The sequence below is a fragment of the Oncorhynchus mykiss genome, chromosome 25 (assembly GCF_057628025.1).
Source record: "Oncorhynchus mykiss isolate SJ-2025 chromosome 25, ASM5762802v1, whole genome shotgun sequence".
Classification (NCBI taxonomy): domain Eukaryota; kingdom Metazoa; phylum Chordata; class Actinopteri; order Salmoniformes; family Salmonidae; genus Oncorhynchus; species Oncorhynchus mykiss.
Window position 1 is genome coordinate 90,887,892 of NC_143046.1, and position 27,561 is coordinate 90,915,452.

Consider the following 27,561-nt stretch of genomic DNA (forward strand, 5'->3'; position numbering starts at 1 on the left):
TACACCTTACAGTGAAATGCTGAATACAACAGGTGTAGTAGACCTCACAGTGAAATGCTGAATACAACAGGTGTAGTAGACCTTACAGTGAAATGCTGAATACAACAGGTGTAGTAGACCTTACAGTGAAATGCTGAATACAACAGGTGTAGTAGACCTCACAGTGAAATGCTGAATACAACAGGTGTAGTAGACCTGACAGTGAAATGCTGAATACAACAGGTGTAGTAGACCTCACAGTGAAATGCTGAATACAACAGGTGTAGTAGACCTTACAGTGAACTGCTGAATACAACAGGTGTAGTAGACCTCACAGTGAAATGCTGAATACAACAGGTGTAGTAGACCTTACAGTGAAATGCTGAATACAACAGGTGTAGTAGACCTTACAGTGAAATGCTGAATACAACAGGTGTAGTAGACCTTACAGTGAAATGCCGAATACAACAGGTGTAGTAGACCTCACAGTGAAATGCTGAATACAACAGGTGTAGTAGACCTCACAGTGAAATGCTGAATACAACAGGTGTAGTAGACCTTACAGTGAAATGCTGAATACAACAGGTGTAGAAGACCTCACAGTGAAATGCTGAATACAACAAGTGTAGTAGACCTTACAGTGAAATAATGAATATAACAGGTGTAGTAGACCTCACAGTGAAATGCTGAATACAACAGGTGTAGTAGACCTTACAGTGAAATGCTGAATACAACAGGTGTAGTAGACCTCACAGTGAAATGGGGCTATAACAGTAGAGAGGCTATATACAGTAGAGAGGCTATATACAGTAGAGAGGTTATATACAGTAGAGAGGCTATATACAGTAGAGAGGCTATATATGGTAGAGAGGCTATATACAGTAGAGAGGCTATATACAGTAGAGAGGTTATATACAGTAGAGAGGCTATATACAGTAGAGAGGCTATATATGGTAGAGAGGCTATATACAGTAGAGAGGCTATATACAGTAGAGAGGTTATATACAGTAGAGAGGCTATATACAGTAGAGAGGCTATATACAGTAGAGAGGTTATATACAGTAGAGAGGCTATATACAGTAGAGAGGCTATATACAGTAGAGGTTATATACAGTAGAGAGGTTATATACAGTAGAGAGGCTATATACAGTAGAGAGGCTATATACAGTAGAGAGGTTATATACAGTAGAGAGGCTATATACAGTAGAGAGGCTATATACAGTAGAGAGGATATATACAGTAGCAAGGCTACATACAGACACCGGTTAGTCAGGCTGATTGAGGTAGTATGTACATGTAGATATGGTTAAAGTGACTATGCATATATGATGAACAGAGAGTAGCAGAAGCGTAAAAAGAGGGGGTTGCGGGACACAATGCAGACATTCGAGTGCTGGTCCCGAAACCACAACCCTTGCGTTGCAAGCCTCAATGCTATACCATCCGAGCCACACGGAATCCTATGAATTTAGCATAGCAAGATAACAAGATAGCAATATATTTCACTTGTTTAGCTGCCGCCTTGTTTGATCTTTCCACATAAACTGGCCATGTGTTTCTATAACAGCGTTTCTTCATCCTTTTTATAATGGTGCCAATAAACTGCAGAATGAAGAGTAGGATGGAGCGAATGAATGAATGGATGGATGTTCCTGTCAGCCAATGGGAAACAAGACACACCCTAAACCCCTCCTATGTCAGTGAATGCGGACGTCAGAACCACAATCAACAGAACCGATAATTGTTCCTCTCCAACAGGATTTATATTTCTCAGAGACGTATCAAAATCAGGTGGGGTTTTTTTCTTCTCCTACAAATCGTTTCCATTACAGCTGAAAGATGAATCATACACGTTTTTTGATGGAATGCAAATATATATGATCTGACTATCGGCCTAGTTAAATAACGGTTAGATAAAAAAGATAACTTGCTATCTAGCTAGGTAACCATTCGGAGTAAATAGCTAGGTTTAGTTTTCCAGTAGAGTTACGTGCTATTTGCTAATCGATAGAAACGAATAACTAATATAGCTAGGTATCAAATAGCTAGGGAAGATCAGGTTTAGATGTCGTATTAATTGGATTACTGAAATATAGGGCATTGACACTGTGGTCAGTTGTCTGGGACCCGAAACTGAACTCTGTCAGAGATGAGCGTTTGAATAAGGACCGTTTTCTCTATAAGCCAAAATGTTAAATACAATTATATATTTTAACGTACTTGACCAGTTTTCCGTACGGTTGGTCCTTTTTTGTCGGTAGGAATGTGAGACAATATATCCACAGGAAAGTGTACTTGCATCAGTTTTCACAGCGCTGGTGCAGTGTTCAGATGTATATCACATTAGCTCGAGCCGAAGATGAAAACACAGCAGCAGCTCGGTAAGGAACGGTATGCGTGCACGTGTTTACACGGTTGTGTACGTGCTTCAGGTAGAAATATGAATGCTCTTCCAGCGCTTAAAAAAATTGGACATGATTATATATTCCTGTGGATATATTGTCTCACATTTCTACTGCCAAAAGGACCAACCACATGGACAAACCGGTAAAGAAAGTTCAAATATAATTTTATAAAAAAATCTGGCGGCCTGTAGAGGTCATGAGAGGAAACTTTCCTGATCAAGTATTTCTACTTGCACATCTATCACTCCAGTGTTAATTGCTAAATTATAAATATTTCGCCACTATTGACCTATTTATTGCCTTACCTCCTTACTCCATTTGCACACACTGTGTATATATTTTTCTACTGTGTTATTGACTGTACGTTTGTTTACTCCATGTGTAACTCTGTTGTTGTTTGTGTTGTACTGCTTTGCTTTATCTTGGTCAGTGGTTAAACAAAGGTGGTTAAATAAAGGTGAAATAAACAATACAAATCAAATCCTAATTTCCGCCTGAGTTTGGTTTCCAGGCAATGCAGTCAGGTGACATTCAGGTGAGGCGAGAGGGCTGTGGGGGTCACGAAATTTCGTCAGCGGGTGATTGTCAAGCAAATAACTGTTGGTCTCACGGTAATTGACCGTTAATTAACACGAACACATTTAGTGTCTCCTGGCTTCAACACAGCCTACAAGTCACTGAGCAGACCTTTGGAACATCTACATTTGATAAAAGTCTAATAAATCCATGTAATATATCCTACACCTTCACAATAAATCCATGTAATATATCCTACACCTTCACAATAAATCCATGTAATATATCCTACACCTTCACAATAAATCCATGTAATATATCCTACACCTTCACAATAAATCCATGTAATATATCCTACACCTTCACAATAAATCCATGTAATATATCCTACACCTTCACAATAAATCCATGTAATATATCCTACACCTTCACAATAAATCCATGTAATATATCCTACACCTTCACAATAAATCCATGTAATATATCCTACACCTTCACAATAAATCCATGTAATATATCCTACACCTTCACAATAAATCCATGTAATATTATCCTACACCTTCACAATAAATCCATGTAATATATCCTACACCTTCACAATAAATCCATGTAATATATCCTACACCTTCACAATAAATCCATGTAATATATCCTACACCTTCACAATAAATCCATGTAATATAGCCTACACCTTCACAATAAATCCATGTAATATATCCTACACCTTCACAATAAATCCATGTAATATAGCCTACACCGTCACAATAAATCCATGTAATATAGCCTACACCTTCACAATAAATCCATGTAATATATCCTACACCATCACAATAAATCCATGTAATATATCCTACACCTTCACAATAAATCCATGTAATATATCCTACACCTTCACAATAAATCCATGTAATATAGCCTACACCTTCACAATAAATCCATGTAATATATCCTACACCTTCACAATAAATCCATGTAATATTATCCTACACCTTCACAATAAATCCATGTAATATATCCTACACCTTCACAATAAATCCATGTAATATATCCTACACCTTCACAATAAATCCATGTAATATATCCTACACCTTCACAATAAATCCATGTAATATAGCCTACACCTTCACAATAAATCCATGTAATATATCCTACACCTTCACAATAAATCCATGTAATATAGTCTACACCTTCACAATAAATCCATGTAATATAGTCTACACCTTCACAATAAATCCATGTAATATATCCTACACCTTCACAATAAATCCATGTAATATATCCTACACCTTCACAATAAATCCATGTAATATATCCTACACCATCACAATAAATCCATGTAATATATCCTACACCTTCACAATAAATCCATGTAATATAGCCTACACCTTCACAATAAATCCATGTAATATAGTCTACACCTTCACAATAAATCCATGTAATATATCCTACACCATCACAATAAATCCATGTAATATATCCTACACCTTCACAATAAATCCATGTAATATATCCTACACCTTCACAATAAATCCATGTAATATAGCCTACACCTTCACAATAAATCCATGTAATATAGTCTACACCTTCACAATAAATCCATGTAATATATCCTACACCATCACAATAAATCCATGTAATATATCCTACACCTTCACAATAAATCCATGTAATATATCCTACACCTTCACAATAAATCCATGTAATATAGCCTACACCTTCACAATAAATCCATGTAATATAGTCTACACCTTCACAATAAATCCATGTAATATATCCTACACCTTCACAATAAATCCATGTAATATATCCTACACCTTCACAATAAATCCATGTAATATAGCCTACACCTTCACAATAAATCCATGTAATATATCCTACACCTTCACAATAAATCCATGTAATATTATCCTACACCTTCACAATAAATCCATGTAATATATCCTACACCTTCACAATAAATCCATGTAATATATCCTACACCTTCACAATAAATCCATGTAATATATCCTACACCTTCACAATAAATCCATGTAATATAGCCTACACCTTCACAATAAATCCATGTAATATATCCTACACCTTCACAATAAATCCATGTAATATAGTCTACACCTTCACAATAAATCCATGTAATATAGTCTACACCTTCACAATAAATCCATGTAATATATCCTACACCTTCACAATAAATCCATGTAATATATCCTACACCTTCACAATAAATCCATGTAATATATCCTACACCATCACAATAAATCCATGTAATATATCCTACACCTTCACAATAAATCCATGTAATATAGCCTACACCTTCACAATAAATCCATGTAATATAGTCTACACCTTCACAATAAATCCATGTAATATATCCTACACCATCACAATAAATCCATGTAATATATCCTACACCTTCACAATAAATCCATGTAATATATCCTACACCTTCACAATAAATCCATGTAATATAGCCTACACCTTCACAATAAATCCATGTAATATAGCCTACACCTTCACAATAAATCCATGTAATATATCCTACACCATCACAATAAATCCATGTAATATATCCTACACCTTCACAATAAATCCATGTAATATATCCTACACCTTCACAATAAATCCATGTAATATAGCCTACACCTTCACAATAAATCCATGTAATATATCCTACACCATCACAATAAATCCATGTAATATATCCTACACCTTCACAATAAATCCATGTAATATATCCTACACCTTCACAATAAATCCATGTAATATAGCCTACACCTTCACAATAAATCCATGTAATATATCCTACACCATCACAATAAATCCATGTAATATATCCTACACCTTCACAATAAATCCATGATTTATTTATAGACAGGTCTAAAGAAACATGATATGAAGAAAATGTTGTCTATTTCAGAAGAACATACTCTGACTTGTCCTTATGTTAGGCCCTGATCTGGCTGTGCCAAATGGCTGTGGGCTACACTAGTTAATTTAACAGACAAGATTTGCTTAGTATTCCGTGGCATTATTTGATATTATTTTATGGTATGAAGAATACAATTGAACAAAGCTGTAAAACGCACATACTGCTATTCTGTGTTGTTTGGTCAACAAAGAAACAGGTCCTCCTAGACGCTTAATTTAGAGTCATTAATGTAACTTTAGTTGTTCTACAAACGTTGGCCTGTATGTTTTGGTGTTTAATACATTGTAAGGCTGCATGATGGGACTCTAATGATGATTTGGAAAAAAAAGTTGCTTGAAATGCATGAGCTCTGCATTGTTTTGTTTTTTTTGAGAAGCACTTGATAATGTCTCGGATTGCCCAGCGGGATCCCGTTTGTGTGACCACGATGCACCCTAAAATATCCATACCTTTTTTGCAGCCCTTCTCCCTGAGTGCTGCCTGCTCCGAAGAACCTCTCGTCTCACTCACACGGCTCTCCATCACGTGATCGGGTCTTTCTCACAGGCTGCAAGTGAAGACGGACACATCGGGGACGCAACTGTGCCCATCCTCATCCAATTCCGAGGTGCATATTGAAGCTATTGGAAGAACTGTCCACATTTTACTTTTCGTCAGCCAACAAGATGAGTAGGTCTAACGAACAGCGAAAGCACTAGCCAATCTTGTCAATCTCCTTTCCCCATAGTAGGAAAAATATATTCCAATCATAGTCTGGGACAGTTGTGAGATGCGATAGATCCCAAATTAATACAACCACTAGCATCAAAATCGTTTTTTTTTTTTACGCAATGTGGCTGACGCAACAGATCAGAATGTTCCGCTTAAAATGCTAATGAACTATTAGACTGTTTCTTCACGCTATGTAAAGATAAACAATGTGCTTAATATTTGCATAATATTAGGAAAGTTGAGAAATAAATATAGTAGACCTAGCCTATAGAAAGCTGATGGGATCCTCCTCTTTTTAATAGAGGCCATCACTCTGTTTTCTCACTTTACTCTGCTTCCTTCACTCTGTTTTCTCACTTCACTCTGTTTCCTTCACTCTGTTTTCTTTACTCTGTTTCCCCACGCCCTCTGTTTCCTTTACTCTGTTTCCTTTACTCTGTTTCCTTCACTATGTTTCCTTCACTCTGTTTCCTTCACTCTGTTTTCTCACATCACTCTGTTTCCTTCAGTCTGTTTCCTTCACTCTGTTTCCATCACTCTGTTTCCTCACTTCACTCTGTTTCCTTCACTCTGTTTCCTTCACTCGGTTTCCTTCATTCTGTTTCCTTCACTATGTTTTCTCACTTCATTCTGTTTCCTTCACTCTGTTTCCTTCTCTCTGTTTCCTCCACTCTGTTTCCTTCACTCTGTTTTCTCACTTCACTCTGTTTCCTTCACTCTGTTTTCTCACTTCACTCTGTTTTCTCACTTTACTCTGTTTCCTTCACTATGTTTCCTTCACTCTAACCCTAACCCCTAACCCTAACCCTAACCCTACAGAGGTCGCGTTAATGCAGGACTCGTTAATGCAGGATTCGTTAATGCAGGACTCGTTAATGCAGGATTTGTTAATGCAGGACTCGTTAATGCAGGATTTGTTAATGCAGGACTCGTTAATGCAGGACTCGTTAATGCAGGACTCGTTAATGCAGGACTCGTTAATGCAGGATTTGTTAATGCAGGATTCGTTAATGCAGGACTCGTTAATGCAGGATTTGTTAATGCAGGACTCGTTAATGCAGGACTCGTTAATGCAGGACTCGTTAATGCAGGACTCGTTAATGCAGGACTCGTTAATGCAGGACTTGTTAATGCAGGATTCGTTAATGCAGGATTCGTTAATGCAGGACTCGTTAATGCAGGACTCGTTAATGCAGGACTCGTTAATGCAGGATTCGTTAACTTCTTGAATCTACTTGAGACGCATATGTCTCAAGTAGGCACCTGGAAATGCAAATGCGCTACGCTAAATGCTAAATGTACTCGTTAAAACTCAAACCTTGATCAAAATTCACAAGCAGGGTATTGAATTAAAGCTACACTCGTTGTGAACCTAGCCAGCAAGTCAGATTTTTAAAATGCTTTTCGGCGAAAGCATCAGAAGCTATTATCTGATAGCATGCACCCCCCAAAATGCCAGCTCGACACGTAAACAACAGATTTTGCGATAGCCGGCGCTACCCAAAACGCAGAAATAAAATATAAAACATTCATTACCTTAGACGAGCTTCTTTCTTGGCACTCCTATATGCCCCATAAACATCACTATTGGGTCTTTTTTTCGTTTAAATCGGTCCATATATACCCAAAATAGCTTTGTATAGAAGTAGTGTCATTCAGAAAAATTCATAGTTTTTAAACGCTGCGTAATTTTTTTAAATTAAAAAAGTTGACGATAAACTTTCACAAAACACTTCGAAATCCTTTTGTAATCCAACTTTAGGTATTAGTAAACGTTTATAATCTATCTAAATGATTACAGGGCGATGTCTCTTCAATAGGTCCTCACTTCAAAAACAATGCAATCTGATCTCTCCCTAAACTGCATCCGGGTGAAGACTGGAAAACTTGGGGTCAGACAGATGGATTTTCCAACAATTAATTCGATTGAAAATTAGTACAATGGCGCCATCGTGCGGAATTTGTAGACGGTGCAGGCAAATTCCCATTAAATTCTGTTCTCCTTTAACAACTGGTGGAAGTGACTTATGGAAATTATTTTTTGCTTTCAGAGAGCAGTTTTTCTTGCGTTTTTCAATGAAACACACGCTCTGTTATAGTCACAGCCGTGATTTAACCAGTTTTAGAAACTTCAGAGTGTTTTCTATCCACACATACTAATCATATGCATATACTATATTCCTGGCATGAGTAGCAGGACGCTGAAAAGTTGCGCGATTTTTAACAGAATTTTCAAAAAAGGTGGGGGTAGAAGTAAGAGGTTTTAATGCAGGATTCGTTAATGCAGGACTCGTTAATGCAGGAATCGTTAATGCAGGACTCGTTAATGCAGGATTTGTTAATGCAGGATTCGTTAATGCAGGATTCATTAATGCAGGATTCGTTAATGCAGGACTCGTTAATGCAGGATTCGTTAATGCAGGATTCGTTAATGCAGGACTCGTTAATGCAGGACTCGTTAATGCAGGACTCGTTAATGCAGGACTCGTTAATGCAGGATTCGTTAATGCAGGATTTGTTAATGCAGGACTCGTTAATGCAGGATTCATTAATGCAGGATTCGTTAATGCAGGACTCGTTAATGCAGGACTCGTTAATGCAGGACTCGTTAATGCAGGACTCGTTAATGCAGGACTCGTTAATGCAGGACTCGTTAATGCAGGATTTGTTAATGCAGGATTTGTTAATGCAGGATTCGTTAATGCAGGATTCGTTAATGCAGGACTCGTTAATGCAGGACTCGTTAATGCAGGACTCGTTAATGCAGGATTCGTTAATGCAGGATTCGTTAATGCAGGACTCGTTAATGCAGGACTCGTTAATGCAGGACTCGTTAATGCAGGACTCGTTAATGCAGGACTCGTTAATGCAGGATTCGTTAATGCAGGATTTGTTAATGCAGGACTCGTTAATGCAGGATTCGTTAATGCAGGATTCGTTAATGCAGGACTCGTTAATGCAGGACTCGTTAATGCAGGACTCGTTAATGCAGGACTCGTTAATGCAGGACTCGTTAATGCAGGATTTGTTAATGCAGGATTTGTTAATGCAGGATTCGTTAATGCAGGATTCGTTAATGCAGGACTCGTTAATGCAGGACTCGTTAATGCAGGACTCGTTAATGCAGGATTCGTTAATGCAGGATTCGTTAATGCAGGACTCGTTAATGCAGGACTCGTTAATGCAGGACTCGTTAATGCAGGACTCGTTAATGCAGGACTCGTTAATGCAGGATTTGTTAATGCAGGATTTGTTAATGCAGGATTCGTTAATGCAGGATTCGTTAATGCAGGACTCGTTAATGCAGGACTCGTTAATGCAGGATTCGTTAATGCAGGACTCGTTAATGCAGGATTTGTTAATGCAGGACTCGTTAATGCAGGACTCGTTAATGCAGGACTCGTTAATGCAGGACTCGTTAATGCAGGACTCGTTAATGCAGGACTCGTTAATGCAGGATTTGTTAATGCAGGACTCGTTAACGCAGGATTCGTTAATGCAGGACTCGTTAATGCAGGACTCGTTAATGCAGGATTCGTTAATGCAGGACTCGTTAATGCAGGATTCGTTAATGCAGGATTTGTTAATGCAGGACTCGTTAATGCAGGACTCGTTAATGCAGGACTCGTTAATGCAGGACTCGTTAATGCAGGATTCGTTAATGCAGGATTTGTTAATGCAGGATTCGTTAATGCAGGACTCGTTAATGCAGGATTCGTTAATGCAGGACTCGTTAATGCAGGACTCGTTAATGCAGGATTTGTTAATGCAGGACTCGTTAATGCAGAACTCGTTAATGCAGGATTCGTTAATGCAGGATTTGTTAATGCAGGATTCGTTAATGCAGGACTCGTTAATGCAGGACTCGTTAATGCAGGACTCGTTAATGCAGGATTCGTTAATGCAGGACTCGTTAATGCAGGATTCGTTAATGCAGGATTTGTTAATGCAGGACTCGTTAATGCAGGACTCGTTAATGCAGGACTCGTTAATGCAGGATTCGTTAATGCAGGATTTGTTAATGCAGGATTCGTTAATGCAGGACTCGTTAATGCAGGATTCGTTAATGCAGAACTCGTTAATGCAGGATTCGTTAATGCAGGATTTGTTAATGCAGGATTCGTTAATGCATTACTCGTTAATGCAGGACTCGTTAATGCAGGATTCGTTAATGCAGGATTCGTTAATGCAGGACTCGTTAATGCAGGATTCGTTAATGCAGGATTCGTTAATGCAGGACTCGTTAATGCAGGACTCGTTAATGCAGGACTCGTTAATGCAGGACTCGTTAATGCAGGATTTGTTAATGCAGGATTCGTTAATGCAGGATTCGTTAATGCAGGACTCGTTAATGCAGGATTCGTTAATGCAGGACTCGTTAATGCAGGATTTGTTAATGCAGGACTCGTTAATGCAGGACTCGTTAATGCAGGACTCGTTAATGCAGGACTTGTTAATGCAGGACTCGTTAATGCAGGATTTGTTAATGCAGGACTCGTTAATGCAGGATTCGTTAATGCAGGACTCGTTAATGCAGGACTCGTTAATGCAGGATTCGTTAATGCAGGACTCGTTAATGCAGGATTCGTTAATGCAGGATTTGTTAATGCAGGACTCGTTAATGCAGGACTCGTTAATGCAGGACTCGTTAATGCAGGACTCGTTAATGCAGGATTCGTTAATGCAGGATTTGTTAATGCAGGATTCGTTAATGCAGGACTCGTTAATGCAGGATTCGTTAATGCAGGACTCGTTAATGCAGGACTCGTTAATGCAGGATTTGTTAATGCAGGACTCGTTAATGCAGAACTCGTTAATGCAGGATTCGTTAATGCAGGATTTGTTAATGCAGGACTCGTTAATGCAGGACTCGTTAATGCAGGACTCGTTAATGCAGGACTCGTTAATGCAGGACTCGTTAATGCAGGATTTGTTAATGCAGGACTCGTTAATGCAGGATTCGTTAATGCAGGACTCGTTAATGCAGGACTCGTTAATGCAGGATTCGTTAATGCAGGACTCGTTAATGCAGGATTCGTTAATGCAGGATTCGTTAATGCAGGACTCGTTAATGCAGGACTCGTTAATGCAGGACTCGTTAATGCAGGACTCGTTAATGCAGGATTCGTTAATGCAGGATTTGTTAATGCAGGATTCGTTAATGCAGGACTCGTTAATGCAGGATTCGTTAATGCAGGACTCGTTAATGCAGGACTCGTTAATGCAGGATTTGTTAATGCAGGACTCGTTAATGCAGAACTCGTTAATGCAGGATTCGTTAATGCAGGATTTGTTAATGCAGGATTCGTTAATGCAGGACTCGTTAATGCAGGACTCGTTAATGCAGGACTCGTTAATGCAGGACTCGTTAATGCAGGATTCGTTAATGCAGGACTCGTTAATGCAGGATTCGTTAATGCAGGATTTGTTAATGCAGGACTCGTTAATGCAGGACTCGTTAATGCAGGACTCGTTAATGCAGGATTCGTTAATGCAGGATTTGTTAATGCAGGATTCGTTAATGCAGGACTCGTTAATGCAGGATTCGTTAATGCAGGATTCGTTAATGCAGAACTCGTTAATGCAGGATTCGTTAATGCAGGATTCGTTAATGCAGGATTTGTTAATGCAGGATTCGTTAATGCATTACTCGTTAATGCAGGATTCGTTAATGCAGGATTCGTTAATGCAGGACTCGTTAATGCAGGATTCGTTAATGCAGGATTCGTTAATGCAGGACTCGTTAATGCAGGACTCGTTAATGCAGGACTCGTTAATGCAGGACTCGTTAATGCAGGATTTGTTAATGCAGGATTCGTTAATGCAGGATTCGTTAATGCAGGACTCGTTAATGCAGGATTCGTTAATGCAGGACTCGTTAATGCAGGATTTGTTAATGCAGGACTCGTTAATGCAGGACTCGTTAATGCAGGACTCGTTAATGCAGGACTTGTTAATGCAGGACTCGTTAATGCAGGATTTGTTAATGCAATACTCGTTAATGCAGGATTCGTTAATGCAGGACTCGTTAATGCAGGACTCGTTAATGCAGGATTCGTTAATGCAGGACTCGTTAATGCAGGATTCGTTAATGCAGGATTTGTTAATGCAGGACTCGTTAATGCAGGACTCGTTAATGCAGGACTCGTTAATGCAGGACTCGTTAATGCAGGATTCGTTAATGCAGGATTTGTTAATGCAGGATTCGTTAATGCAGGACTCGTTAATGCAGGATTCGTTAATGCAGGACTCGTTAATGCAGGACTCGTTAATGCAGGATTTGTTAATGCAGGACTCGTTAATGCAGAACTCGTTAATGCAGGATTCGTTAATGCAGGATTTGTTAATGCAGGATTCGTTAATGCATTACTCGTTAATGCAGGACTCGTTAATGCAGGATTCGTTAATGCAGGATTCGTTAATGCAGGACTCGTTAATGCAGGACTCGTTAATGCAGGATTCGTTAATGCAGGATTTGTTAATGCAGGATTCGTTAATGCAGGACTCGTTAATGCAGGACTCGTTAATGCAGGACTCGTTAATGCAGGATTCGTTAATGCAGGATTCGTTAATGCAGGATTCGTTAATGCAGGATTCGTTAATGCAGGACTCGTTAATGCAGGATTCGTTAATGCAGGACTCGTTAATGCAGGATTCGTTAATGCAGGACTCATTAATGCAGGACGCGTTAATGCAGGACGCGTTAATGCAGGACTCGTTAATGCAGGACTCGTTAATGCAGGACTCGTTAATGCAGGACTCGTTAATGCAGGACTCGTTAATGCAGGACTCGTTAATGCAGGATTCGTTAATGCAGGATTCGTTAATGCAGGATTCGTTAATGCAGGACTCGTTAATGCAGGATTCGTTAATGCAGGACTCGTTAATGCAGGATTCGTTAATGCAGGATTCGTTAATGCAGGACTCGTTAATGCAGGACTCGTTAATGCAGGACTCGTTAATGCAGGACTCGTTAATGCAGGACTCGTTAATGCAGGACTCGTTAATGCAGGACTCGTTAATGCAGGATTCGTTAATGCAGGACTCGTTAATGCAGGATTCGTTAATGCAGGATTTTTAGATAAAACACAGAAAAAGACCTTCCTGCAGATCTAAATAGCTTGTTATTGTATATTCTGCTCCAAATCATGGAAAATAAGTGATTTCGTGCCTTGGTTGCACTTTTCCACTGGGATGAATATATATTGTATCTGTTCATTGGGTCACCAGACAGCGGTCTGACTGATGCTACTTTTCTCCTCTTTTTAGTTTTTTCCAGTAGAAAGTTAAAATGCAAGATTAACTTTTAAAATAAACATTAGGAAATGTAGTTGGCTACATTCTTTCAACGATAAACATTGTAAATATGATGGCCATTCTCAGAGCACATGGTTATGTCTACTGCTCTATCACTCAGTACACTTGTTATGGTTCCGTCAGTCATTCACATTGTTCAGAGGTAAACAACCTGGCAGATGAAAATGCACACGATACACTTACGTTGTCCTATTCAATGATCAATGAAATGGGTTAATATATAGCCTAACGCATGGCTACTGCCTGCCTTTACCACAGACACATTCAGATGAACGTAAGGAGAACTCACTGTTCACCGTATAGTGGTTCACTTTAGAGAGGAGCAAAGCTTCTCTCCTGACACTTGTCACAACATTTATACAATCAAAATAAACTATCTACATGTCATTTTGTTTTTCTAATGATCTGTTGCTTGGTAAACATGCCTGGGGAGAGAATAAATAATATCAAAAGAAGCATGGGCTTGGATCACGACCAATGCCGCCGCGTTCATGTGCTAGTCAGAACTAGGAAACTCTGAAATGTTTGACTTGGCTAACTGGTTGAAGTTTCCTAGTTCCCGACTAGCACTTGAACCCGGCAATAACGACAGACGTCATCAGCAATGGAATAATAAGGACAGGTAAAGTAGCCCGACTTAACAAACGCCAAGTAGGCAGACTAAAACGACCCCGTGGACTCAGCCAAGTAGGCAGACTTAAAAGACCCCATGGAATCAGCCAAGTAGGCAGACTAAAACGACCCCGTGGACTCAGCCAAGTAGGCAGACTTAAAAGACCCCATGGAATCAGCCAAGTAGGCAGACTAAAACGACCCTATGGCCTCAGCCAAGTGGGCAGACTAAAACGTCCCTATGGCCTCAGCCAAGTAGGCAGACTAAAACGACCCTATGGCCTCAGCCAAGTGGGCAGACTAAAACGTCCCTATAGCCTCAGCCAAGTAGGCAGACTAAAACGACCCTATGGCCTCAGTAAAGCAGAGCCTAAAACGACCCCATGGCCTCAGCCAAGTAGACAGGAAATGACTAAATTGAATAACAATGACTAGTTAGGGGATTTTGATTCAATACAAGATGTTTGGAGAAGGGGAGACTTGTGCCCTGAGACGAGTGACTGTGTAAAACATTCACTAAACTCTAAACCTCAACTAAACATTGTAATGAATAATGTAGAAATTGAGCAAGTTGAGGTGACTAAACTGCATGGAGTAACCCTGGATTGTAAACTGTCATGGTCAAAACATATTGATACAACAGTAGCTAAGATGGGGAGAAGTCTGTCCATAATAAAGCGCTGCTTTGCCTTCTTAACAACACTATCAACAAGGCAGGTCCTACAGGCCCTAGTTTCTACCTTCTTTACAACACTATCAACAAGGCAGGTACTACAGGCCCTAGTTTCTACCTTCTTAACAACACTATCAACAAGGCAGGTCCTACAGGCCCTAGTTTCTACCTTCTTAACAGCACTATCAACAAGGCAGGTCCTACAGGCCCTAGTTTCTACCTTCTTAACAACACTATCAACAAGGCAGATCCTACAGGCCCTAGTTTCTACCTTCTTAACAACACTATCAACAAGGCAGGTCCTACAGGCCCTAGTTTCTACCTTCTTAACAACACTATCAACAAGGCAGGTCCTACAGGCCCTAGTTTCTACCTTCTTAACAACACTATCAACAAGGCAGGTCCTACAGGCCCTAGTTTCTACCTTCTTAACAACACTATCAACAAGGCAGGTCCTACAGGCCCTAGTTTCTACCTTCTTAACAGCACAATCAACAAGGCAGGTCCTATAGGACCTAGTTTCTACCTTCTTAACAACACTATCAACAAGACAGGTCCTACAGGCCCTAGTTTCTACCTTCTCAACAGCACTATCAACTAGGCAGGTTCTACAGGCCCTAGTTTCTACCTTCTTAACAGCACTATCAACAAGGCAGGTCCTACAGGCCCTAGTTTCTACCTTCTTAACAACACTATCAACAAGGCAGGTCCTACAGGCCCTAGTTTCTACCTTCTTAACAGCACTATCAATAAGGCAGGTCCTACAGGATCTAGTTTCTACCTTCTAAACAACACTATCAACAAGGCAGGTCCTACAGGCCCTAGTTTTGTCACACCTGGACAACTGTTCAGTCGTGTGGTCAGGTGCCACAAAATAATTACTTATTGTATTGTAATGATTTTCAAATTGTATAAACTGCCTTAATTTTGCTAGACCCCAGGAAGGTAGCTGCTGCCTTGGCAGGAACTAATGGGGATCCATAATAAACCCCAGGAAGAGTAGCTGCTGCCTTGGCAGGAACTAATGGGGATCCATAATAAACCCCAGGAAGTGTAGCTGCTGCCTTGGCAGGAACTAATGGGGATCCATAATAAACCCCAGGAAGAGTAGCTGCTACCTTGGCAGGAACTAATGGGGATCCATAATAAACCCCAGGAAGAGTAGCTGCTGCCTTGACAGGAACTAATGGGGATCCATAATAAACCCCAGGAAGAGTAGCTGCTACCTTGGCAGGAACTAATGGAGATCCATAATAAACCCCAGGAAGAGTAGCTGCTGCCTTGGCAGGAACTAATGGGGATCCATAATAAACCCCAGGAAGAGTAGCTGCTGCCTTGGCAGGAACTAATAGGGATACATAATAAACCCCAGGAAGAGTAGCTGCTGCCTTGGCAGGAACTAATGGGGATCTATAATAAACCCCAGGAAGAGTAGCTGCTGCCTTGGCAGGAACTAATGGGGATCCATAATAAACCCCAGGAAGGGTAGCTGCTGCCTTGGCAGGAAATTGATTAATAATTACAGAGTAGACTCAAGTTTATGACTATGTTTGTCTGTTGGACTGAACGGTAGGTTGTACTGAGTAGACTGTCAGTGTTGGACTGAGTAGACTGTCAGCGTTGGACTGAGTAGACTGTCAGCGTTGTATTGAGTAGACTGTCAGCGTTGGACTGAGTAGACTGTCAGCGTTGGACTGAGTAGACTGTCAGCGTTGGACTGAGTAGACTGTCAGCGTTGGACTGAGTAGACTGTCAGCGTTGGACTGAGTAGACTGTCAGCGTTGTACTGAGTAGACTGTCAGTGTTGGACTGAACAGTAGGTTGTATTGAGTAGACTGTCAGTGTTGGACTGAGTAGACTGTCAGCGTTGGACTGAGTAGACTGTCAGCGTTGGACTGAGTAGACTGTCAGCGTTGTACTGAGTAGACTGTCAGTGTTGGACTGAACAGTAGGTTGTATTGAGTAGACTGTCAGTGTTGGAATGAACGGTAGGTTGTACTGAGTAGACTGTCAGCGTTGGACTGAATGGTAGGTTGTACTGAGTAGACTGTCAGCGTTGGACTGAGTAGACTGTCAGCGTTGGACTGAATGGTAGGTTGTATTGAGTAGACTGTCAGCGTTGGACTGAGTAGACTGTCAGCGTTGGACTGAATGGTAGGTTGTATTGAGTAGACTGTCAGCGTTGTATTGAGTAGACTGTCAGTGTTGTACTGAACAGTAGGTTGTATTGAGTAGACTGTCAGCTTTGGACTGAGTAGACTGTCAGCGTTGTATTGAGTAGACTGTCAGCGTTGTATTGAGTAGACTGTCAGCGTTGTATTGAGTAGACTGTCAGCGTTGGACTGAACAGTAGGTTGTATTGAGTAGACTGTCAGCGTTGGACTGAGTAGACTGTCAGCGTTGGACTGAGTAGACTGTCAGCGTTGTATTGAGTAGACTGTCAGCGTTGGACTGAGTAGACTGTCAGCGTTGGACTGAGTAGACTGTCAGCGTTGGACTGAGTAGACTGTCAGCGTTGGACTGAACAGTAGGTTGTATTGAGTAGACTGTCAGCGTTGGACTGAGTAGACTGTCAGCGTTGTACTGAGTAGACTGTCAGCGTTGGACTGAACAGTAGGTTGTACTGAGTAGACTGTCAGCGTTGTATTGAGTAGACTGTCAGCGTTGGACTGAATGGTAGGTTGGACTGAGTAGACTGTCAGCGTTGTATTGAGTAGACTGTCAGCGTTGGACTGAGTAGACTGTCAGCGTTGTACTGAGTAGACTGTCAGTGTTGGACTGAACAGTAGGTTGTATTGAGTAGACTGTCAGTGTTGGAATGAACGGTAGGTTGTACTGAGTAGACTGTCAGCGTTGGACTGAATGGTAGGTTGTACTGAGTAGACTGTCAGCGTTGGACTGAGTAGACTGTCAGCGTTGGACTGAATGGTAGGTTGTATTGAGTAGACTGTCAGCGTTGGACTGAGTAGACTGTCAGCGTTGGACTGAATGGTAGGTTGTATTGAGTAGACTGTCAGCGTTGTATTGAGTAGACTGTCAGTGTTGTACTGAACAGTAGGTTGTATTGAGTAGACTGTCAGCTTTGGACTGAGTAGACTGTCAGCGTTGTATTGAGTAGACTGTCAGCGTTGTATTGAGTAGACTGTCAGTGTTGTATTGAGTAGACTGTCAGCGTTGGACTGAACAGTAGGTTGTATTGAGTAGACTGTCAGCGTTGGACTGAGTAGACTGTCAGCGTTGGACTGAGTAGACTGTCAGCGTTGTATTGAGTAGACTGTCAGCGTTGGACTGAGTAGACTGTCAGCGTTGGACTGAGTAGACTGTCAGCGTTGGACTGAGTAGACTGTCAGCGTTGGACTGAACAGTAGGTTGTATTGAGTAGACTGTCAGCGTTGGACTGAGTAGACTGTCAGCGTTGTACTGAGTAGACTGTCAGCGTTGGACTGAACAGTAGGTTGTACTGAGTAGACTGTCAGCGTTGTATTGAGTAGACTGTCAGCGTTGGACTGAATGGTAGGTTGTATTGAGTAGACTGTCAGCGTTGGACTGAGTAGACTGTCAGTGTTGGACTGAGTAGACTGTCAGTGTTGGACTGAGTAGACTGTCAGCATTGTATTGAGTAGACTGTCAGCGTTGTATTGAGTAGACTGTCAGCGTTGTATTGAGGAGACTGTCAGCGTTGGACTGAGTAGACTATCAGTGTTGGACTGAGTAGACTGTCAGCGTTGGACTGAGTAGACTGTCAGCGTTGGACTGAACAGTAGGTTGTATTGAGTAGACTGTCAGCGTTGGACTGAGTAGACTGTCAGCGTTGTATTGAGTAGACTGTCAGCGTTGTATTGAGGAGACTGTCAGCGTTGGACTGAGTAGACTGTCAGTGTTGGACTGAGTAGACTGTCAGCGTTGTATTGAGTAGACTGTCAGCGTTGTATTGAGTAGACTGTCAGCGTTGTACTGAGTAGACTGTCAGCGTTGGACTGAACAGCAGGTTGTACTGAGTAGACTGTCAGCGTTGTACTGAGTAGACTGTCAGTGTAGAACTGAGTAGACTGTCAGCGTTGTATTGAGTAGATTGTCAGCGTTGGACTGAACAGTAGGTTGTACTGAGTAGACTGTCAGCGTTGGACTGAGTAGACTGTCAGCGTTGGACTGAGTAGACTGTCAGCGTTGTACTGAGTAGACTGTCAGTGTAGAACTGAGTAGACTGTCAGCGTTGTATTGATTAGACTGTCAGCGTTGTACTGAACAGTAGGTTGTACTGAGTAGACTGTCAGCGTTGGACTGAGTAGACTGTCAGCGTTGTACTGAGTAGACTGTCAGTGTAGAACTGAGTAGACTGTCAGCGTTGTATTGAGTAGACTGTCAGCGTTGGACTGAACAGTAGGTTGTACTGAGTAGACTGTCAGCGTTGGACTGAGTAGACTGTCAGTGTAGAACTGAGTAGACTGTCAGTGTAGAACTGAGTAGACTGTCAGCGTTGTACTGCGTAGACTGTCAGCGTTGTATTGAGTAGACTGTCAGCGTTGTACTGAACAGTAGGTTGTACTGAGTAGACTGTCAGCGTTGGACTGAGTAGACTGTCAGCGTTGGACTGAGTAGACTGTCAGCGTTGTATTGAGTAGACTGTCAGCGTTGTATTGAGGAGACTGTCAGCGTTGGACTGAGTAGACTGTCAGTGTTGGACTGAGTAGACTGTCAGCGTTGTATTGAGTAGACTGTCAGCGTTGTACTGAGTAGACTGTCAGCGTTGGACTGTGTAGACTGTCAGCGTTGGACTGAGTAGACTGTCAGCGTTGTACTGAGTAGACTGTCAGCGTTGTACTGCTTAGACTGTCAGCGTTGTATTGAGTAGACTGTCAGCGTTGTACTGAGTAGACTGTCAGCGTTGGACTGAACAGTAGGTTGTACTGAGTAGACTGTCAGCGTTGTACTGAGTAGACTGTCAGTGTAGAACTGAGTAGACTGTCAGCGTTGGACTGAGTAGACTGTCAGCGTTGGACTGAACAGTAGGTTGTATTGAGTAGACTGTCAGCGTTGGACTGAGTAGACTGTCAGCGTTGTTTTGAGTAGACTGTCAGCGTTGTATTGAGGAGACTGTCAGCGTTGGACTGAGTAGACTGTCAGTGTTGGACTGAGTAGACTGTCAGCGTTGTATTGAGTAGACTGTCAGCGTTGTATTGAGTAGACTGTCAGCGTTGTATTGAGTAGACTGTCAGCGTTGTACTGAACAGTAGGTTGTACTGAGTAGACTGTCAGCGTTGGACTGAGTAGACTGTCAGCGTTGTACTGAGTAGACTGTCAGTGTAGAACTGAGTAGACTGTCAGCGTTGTATTGAGGAGACTGTCAGCGTTGGACTGAGTAGACTATCAGTGTTGGACTGAGTAGACTGTCAGCGTTGGACTGAGTAGACTGTCAGCGTTGGACTGAACAGTAGGTTGTATTGAGTAGACTGTCAGCGTTGGACTGAGTAGACTGTCAGCGTTGTATTGAGTAGACTGTCAGCGTTGTATTGAGGAGACTGTCAGCGTTGGACTGAGTAGACTGTCAGTGTTGGACTGAGTAGACTGTCAGCGTTGTATTGAGTAGACTGTCAGCGTTGTACTGAGTAGACTGTCAGCGTTGGACTGAGTAGACTGTCAGCGTTGTACTGAGTAGACTGTCAGTGTTGGACTGAGTAGACTGTCAGCGTTGTATTGAGGAGACTGTCAGCGTTGTATTGAGTAGACTGTCAGCGTTGTATTGAGGAGACTGTCAGCGTTGGACTGAGTAGACTATCAGTGTTGGACTGAGTAGACTGTCAGCGTTGGACTGAGTAGACTGTCAGCGTTGGACTGAACAGTAGGTTGTATTGAGTAGACTGTCAGTGTTGGACTGAGTAGACTGTCAGCGTTGTATTGAGTAGACTGTCAGCGTTGTATTGAGTAGACTGTCAGCGTTGTATTGAGGAGACTGTCAGCGTTGGACTGAGTAGACTGTCAGTGTTGGACTGAGTAGACTGTCAGCGTTGTATTGAGTAGACTGTCAGCGTTGTACTGAGTAGACTGTCAGCGTTGGACTGAGTAGACTGTCAGCGTTGGACTGAGTAGACTGTCAGCGTTGTACTGAGTAGACTGTCAGCGTTGTACTGCTTAGACTGTCAGCGTTGTATTGAGTAGACTCAGCGTTGTACTGAGTAGACTGTCAGCGTTGGACTGAACAGTAGGTTGTACTGAGTAGACTGTCAGCGTTGTACTGAGTAGACTGTCAGTGTAGAACTGAGTAGACTGTCAGCGTTGTATTGAGTAGATTGTCAGCGTTGGACTGAACAGTAGGTTGTACTGAGTAGACTGTCAGCGTTGGACTGAGTAGACTGTCAGCGTTGGACTGAGTAGACTGTCAGCGTTGTATTGAGGAGACTGTCAGCGTTGGACTGAGTAGACTATCAGTGTTGGACTGAGTAGACTGTCAGCGTTGGACTGAGTAGACTGTCAGCGTTGGACTGAACAGTAGGTTGTATTGAGTAGACTGTCAGCGTTGGACTGAGTAGACTGTCAGCGTTGTTTTGAGTAGACTGTCAGCGTTGTATTGAGGAGACTGTCAGCATTGGACTGAGTAGACTGTCAGTGTTGGACTGAGTAGACTGTCAGCGTTGTATTGAGTAGACTGTCAGCGTTGTATTGAGTAGACTGTCAGCGTTGTATTGAGTAGACTGTCAGCGTTGTACTGAGTAGACTGTCAGCGTTGGACTGAACAGCAGGTTGTACTGAGTAGACTGTCAGCGTTGTACTGAGTAGACTGTCAGTGTAGAACTGAGTAGACTGTCAGCGTTGTATTGAGTAGATTGTCAGCGTTGGACTGAACAGTAGGTTGTACTGAGTAGACTGTCAGCGTTGGACTGAGTAGACTGTCAGCGTTGGACTGAGTAGACTGTCAGCGTTGGACTGAGTAGACTGTCAGTGTAGAACTGAGTAGACTGTCAGCGTTGTATTGAGTAGACTGTCAGCGTTGTACTGAACAGTAGGTTGTACTGAGTAGACTGTCAGCGTTGGACTGAGTAGACTGTCAGCGTTGTACTGAGTAGACTGTCAGTGTAGAACTGAGTAGACTGTCAGCGTTGTATTGAGGAGACTGTCAGCGTTGGACTGAGTAGACTATCAGTGTTGGACTGAGTAGACTGTCAGCGTTGTACTGAGTAGACTGTCAGTGTAGAACTGAGTAGACTGTCAGCGTTGTATTGAGTAGACTGTCAGCGTTGTACTGAACAGTAGGTTGTACTGAGTAGACTGTCAGCGTTGGACTGAGTAGACTGTCAGCGTTGTACTGAGTAGACTGTCAGTGTAGAACTGAGTAGACTGTCAGCGTTGTATTGAGTAGACTGTCAGCGTTGGACTGAACAGTAGGTTGTACTGAGTAGACTGTCAGCGTTGGACTGAGTAGACTGTCAGCGTTGTACTGAGTAGACTGTCAGTGTAGAACTGAGTAGACTGTCAGCGTTGTACTGCGTAGACTGTCAGCGTTGTATTGAGTAGACTGTCAGCGTTGTACTGAACAGTAGGTTGTACTGAGTAGACTGTCAGCGTTGGACTGAGTAGACTGTCAGCGTTGTATTGAGTAGACTGTCAGCGTTGTATTGAGGAGACTGTCAGCGTTGGACTGAGTAGACTGTCAGTGTTGGACTGAGTAGACTGTCAGCGTTGTATTGAGTAGACTGTCAGCGTTGTACTGAGTAGACTGTCAGCGTTGGACTGAGTAGACTGTCAGCGTTGTACTGAGTAGACTGTCAGCGTTGTACTGCGTAGACTGTCAGCGTTGTATTGAGTAGACTGTCAGCGTTGTACTGAGTAGACTGTCAGCGTTGGACTGAACAGTAGGTTGTACTGAGTAGACTGTCAGCGTTGTACTGAGTAGACTGTCAGTGTAGAACTGAGTAGACAGTCAGCGTTGTATTGAGTAGACTGTCAGCGTTGTATTGAGTAGATTGTCAGCGTTGGACTGAACAGTAGGTTGTACTGAGTAGACTGTCAGCGTTGGACTGAGTAGACTGTCAGCGTTGGACTGAGTAGACTGTCAGCGTTGTACTGAGTAGACTGTCAGTGTAGAAGTGAGTAGACTGTCAGCGTTGTATTGAGTAGACTGTCAGCGTTGTACTGAACAGTAGGTTGTACTGAGTAGACTGTCAGCGTTGGACTGAGTAGACTGTCAGTGTAGAAGTGAGTAGACTGTCAGCGTTGTATTGAGTAGACTGTCAGCGTTGTACTGAACAGTAGGTTGTACTGAGTAGACTGTCAGCGTTGGACTGAGTAGACTGTCAGCGTTGTACTGAGTAGACTGTCAGTGTAGAACTGAGTAGACTGTCAGCGTTGTATTGAGTAGACTGTCAGCGTTGTATTGAGTAGACTGTCAGCGTTGTACTGAGTAGACTGTCAGCGTTGGACTGAACAGTAGGTTGTACTGAGTAGACTGTCAGCGTTGTACTGAGTAGACTGTCAGTGTAGAACTGAGTAGACTGTCAGCGTTGTATTGAGTAGATTGTCAGCGTTGGACTGAACAGTAGGTTGTACTGAGTAGACTGTCAGCGTTGGACTGAGTAGACTGTCAGCGTTGGACTGAGTAGACTGTCAGCGTTGTACTGAGTAGACTGTCAGTGTAGAACTGAGTAGACTGTCAGCGTTGTATTGAGTAGACTGTCAGCGTTGTACTGAACAGTAGGTTGTACTGAGTAGACTGTCAGCGTTGGACTGAGTAGACTGTCAGCGTTGTACTGAGTAGACTGTCAGTGTAGAACTGAGTAGACTGTCAGCGTTGTATTGAGTAGACTGTCAGCGTTGGACTGAACAGTAGGTTGTACTGAGTAGACTGTCAGCATTGGACTGAGTAGACTGTCAGCGTTGTACTGAGTAGACTGTCAGTGTAGAACTGAGTAGACTGTCAGCGTTGTACTGCGTAGACTGTCAGCATTGTATTGAGTAGACTGTCAGCGTTGTACTGAACAGTAGGTTGTACTGAGTAGACTGTCAGCGTTGGACTGAGTAGACTGTCAGCGTTGTACTGAGTAGACTGTCAGCGTTGTACTGAGTAGACTGTCAGCGTTGTACTGCGTAGACTGTCAGCGTTGTATTGAGTAGACTGTCAGCGTTGTACTGAACAGTAGGTTGTACTGAGTAGACTGTCAGCGTTGGACTGAGTAGACTGTCAGCGTTGTATTGAGTAGACTGTCAGCGTTGTATTGAGGAGACTGTCAGCGTTGGACTGAGTAGACTGTCAGTGTTGGACTGAGTAGACTGTCAGCGTTGTATTGAGTAGACTGTCAGCGTTGTACAGAGTAGACTGTCAGCGTTGGACTGAGTAGACTGTCAGCGTTGTACTGAGTAGACTTTCAGCGTTGTACTGCGTAGACTGTCAGCGTTGTATTGAGTAGACTGTCAGCGTTGTACTGAGTAGACTGTCAGCGTTGGACTGAACAGTAGGTTGTACTGAGTAGACTGTCAGCGTTGTACTGAGTAGACTGTCAGTGTAGAACTGAGTAGACTGTCAGCGTTGTATTGAGTAGATTGTCAGCGTTGGACTGAACAGTAGGTTGTACTGAGTAGACTGTCAGCGTTGGACTGAGTAGACTGTCAGCGTTGGACTGAGTAGACTGTCAGCGTTGTACTGAGTAGACTGTCAGTGTAGAACTGAGTAGACTGTCAGCGTTGTATTGAGTAGACTGTCAGCGTTGTACTGAACAGTAGGTTGTACTGAGTAGACTGTCAGCGTTGGACTGAGTAGACTGTCAGCGTTGTACTGAGTAGACTGTCAGTGTAGAACTGAGTAGACTGTCAGCGTTGTATTGAGTAGACTGTCAGCGTTGGACTGAACAGTAGGTTCTACTGAGTAGACTGTCAGCGTTGGACTGAGTAGACTGTCAGCGTTGTACTGAGTAGACTGTCAGTGTAGAACTGAGTAGACTGTCAGCGTTGTACTGCGTAGACTGTCAGCGTTGTATTGAGTAGACTGTCAGCGTTGTACTGAACAGTAGGTTGTACTGAGTAGACTGTCAGCGTTGGACTGAGTAGACTGTCAGCGTTGTACTGAGTAGACTGTCAGCGTTGTATTGAGTAGACTGTCAGCGTTGTACTGCGTAGACTGTCAGCTTTGTATTGAGTAGACTGTCAGCGTTGGACTGAACAGTAGGTTGTACTGAGTAGACTGTCAGCGTTGGACTGAGTAGACTGTCAGCTCTCACTGTGTCCTCTCTATTAAAGGGCAGAGCAGTGCCACGCACCAGTGCCATGGCTGGCATCACTATCCGAAGATTTGAGGAAGATGACAAGGAGACCGTGAAGGAGATCTTCACCATGGGGATGAGCGAGCACGTCCCTTCCTCCTTCATGCACCTCCTCAAACAGCCCCTGACCCAGATGATCCTGATGGTCACGTTCTGCTCCCTGCTGGCCAGCTCCAAGTCCGTCCTGCTGCCTGTAGTAGGGGTCACTCTCCTCCTGGCCGGGGCCAAGCAGCTGGTGGGCTACCTCTTCAACAGCTACATCGACACCTCCCTGAGGAAGGACCTCGACCACATCCAGGAGACCTACCTGGAGAACAAGGACTCGTGTTTCTGGGTGGCTGAAAGCGACGGCCGGGTGGTGGCAACGGTGGCCTGCCTGCCCGCGGAGAGGGAACCAGGCTGCATGGAGCTGAAGAGGTTGTCTGTACGTCGTACACACCGGAGGATGGGCATCGCCAAGGCCCTCAGCAGGACAGTGGCAGACTTCAGTAGGGAGAGGGGCTTCCCTGCGGTCGTCCTCTACACGTCTGTAGTGCAGACTGATGCACAGAGGCTGTATGAGAACGTGGGCTACACACGGGTCAGAGAGTTCGTCATCCCTGAGCCCATCGCCAAAATCACCAACTTTACTCTGATAGAGTTTAAACTGGACTTACTGCAGGGGGGGAAATAGGAGGACTGGACTTACTGCAGGGGAGGAAATAGGAGGACTGGGCTTACTGCAGGTGGGAAATAGGAGGACTGGACTTACTGCAGGGGGGAAATAGGAGGACTGGACTGGAGGGTGGGAAATAGGAGGACTGAACTTACTGCAGGGGGGGAAATAGGAGGACTGGACTTACTGCAGGGAGGGAAATAGGAGGACTGGACTTACTGCAGGGGGGAAAGGAATGTTATAATATCTGTACATTATAGGAACACCTGTATTTACAAAAGTACAATGATTAATGTTTTACTTTAGCTTGAGATTAAGAATCGGTGGTAGAGACATTTAGAAGTGCATGAAGAGGTACAAAAGATGCCTGTTTTTGTTGAAACTCTCATTTCAGTTCCTGTTGATACTATGTCCAGTCTTACTTCTGCTAGCACATGATAGCAATAAGGGGAAGAAGGATTGGGAGACTAACTGCCAATAACACAAAAAGCTCAACAGAGACAGAGACATCTTTGTAATCAAGTTAAAGGACATCATCCTGGGCGGGGTGAACCTCAGTAGGGGATGAAAAGGGAAGACGCCATCTTGAAAACTGAGTGTGTTACTCCGGAGTTGCAATCCTTATTAAACAAACTAACCTCTGATCAAAGAAGTTTTCTGTGGTCTCGTGTATGAACTGCGGGCAGAAATCCCTTACAGGGGGAAAGAGGGTGAGGACTGGACTTACTGCAGAGGGGGAAATAGGAGGACTGGACTTACTGCAGGGGGGAAATAGGAGGACTGGACTGGACTTACTGCAGGGAGGGAAATAGGAGGACTGGACTGGACTTACTGCAGGGAGGGAAATAGGAGGACAGGACTTACTGCAGGGAGGGAAATAGGAGGACTGGACTTACTGCAGGGGGGAAATAGGAGGACTTACTGCAGGGGGGAAATAGGAGGACTGGACTGGACTTACTGCAGGGAGGGAAATAGGAGGACTGGACTGGACTTACTGCAGGGAGGGAAATAGGAGGACAGAACTTACTACAGAGGGGAAAGGAATGTTATAATACCTGTACATTATAGGAACACCTGTATTTACAAAAGTACAATGATTAATGTTTTACTTTATCTTGAGATTAAGAATCAGTGGTAGAGACATTTAGAAGTGCATGAAGAGGTACAAAAGATGCCTGTTTTTGTTGAAACTCTCATTTCAGTTCCTGTTGATACTATGTCCAGTCTTACTTCTGCTAGCACATGATAGCAATAAGGGGAAGAAGGATTGGGAGACTAACTGCCAATAACACAAAAAGCTCAACAGAGACAGAGACATCTTTGTAATCAAGTTAAAGGACATCATCCTGGGCGGGGTGAATCTCAGTAGGGGATGAAAAGGGAAGACGCCATCTTGAAAACTGAGTGTGTTACTCCGGAGTTGCAATCCTTATTAAACAAACTAACCTCTGATCAAATAAGTTTTCTGTGGTCTCGTGTATGAACTGCGGGCAGAAATCCCTTACAGGGGGAAATAGGGT

The 27,561-nt window shown here is 42.8% G+C and overlaps 1 protein-coding gene across 1 annotated transcript; it reads left to right on the forward strand.

The window, feature by feature from the left end:
- The first annotated feature begins 1,666 nt into the window (after positions 1 to 1,666).
- Positions 1,667 to 27,498, forward strand: LOC110505940 (putative N-acetyltransferase camello). The gene is made up of 3 exons (XM_036963124.2): positions 1,667 to 1,770; positions 6,287 to 6,433; positions 25,364 to 27,498. Exon 3 carries the CDS (start codon positions 25,391 to 25,393, stop codon positions 26,057 to 26,059), a length of 669 nt encoding a protein of 222 aa, XP_036819019.2. The 5' UTR covers positions 1,667 to 1,770; positions 6,287 to 6,433; positions 25,364 to 25,390; the 3' UTR covers positions 26,060 to 27,498.
- Positions 27,499 to 27,561: the final 63 nt, after the last annotated feature.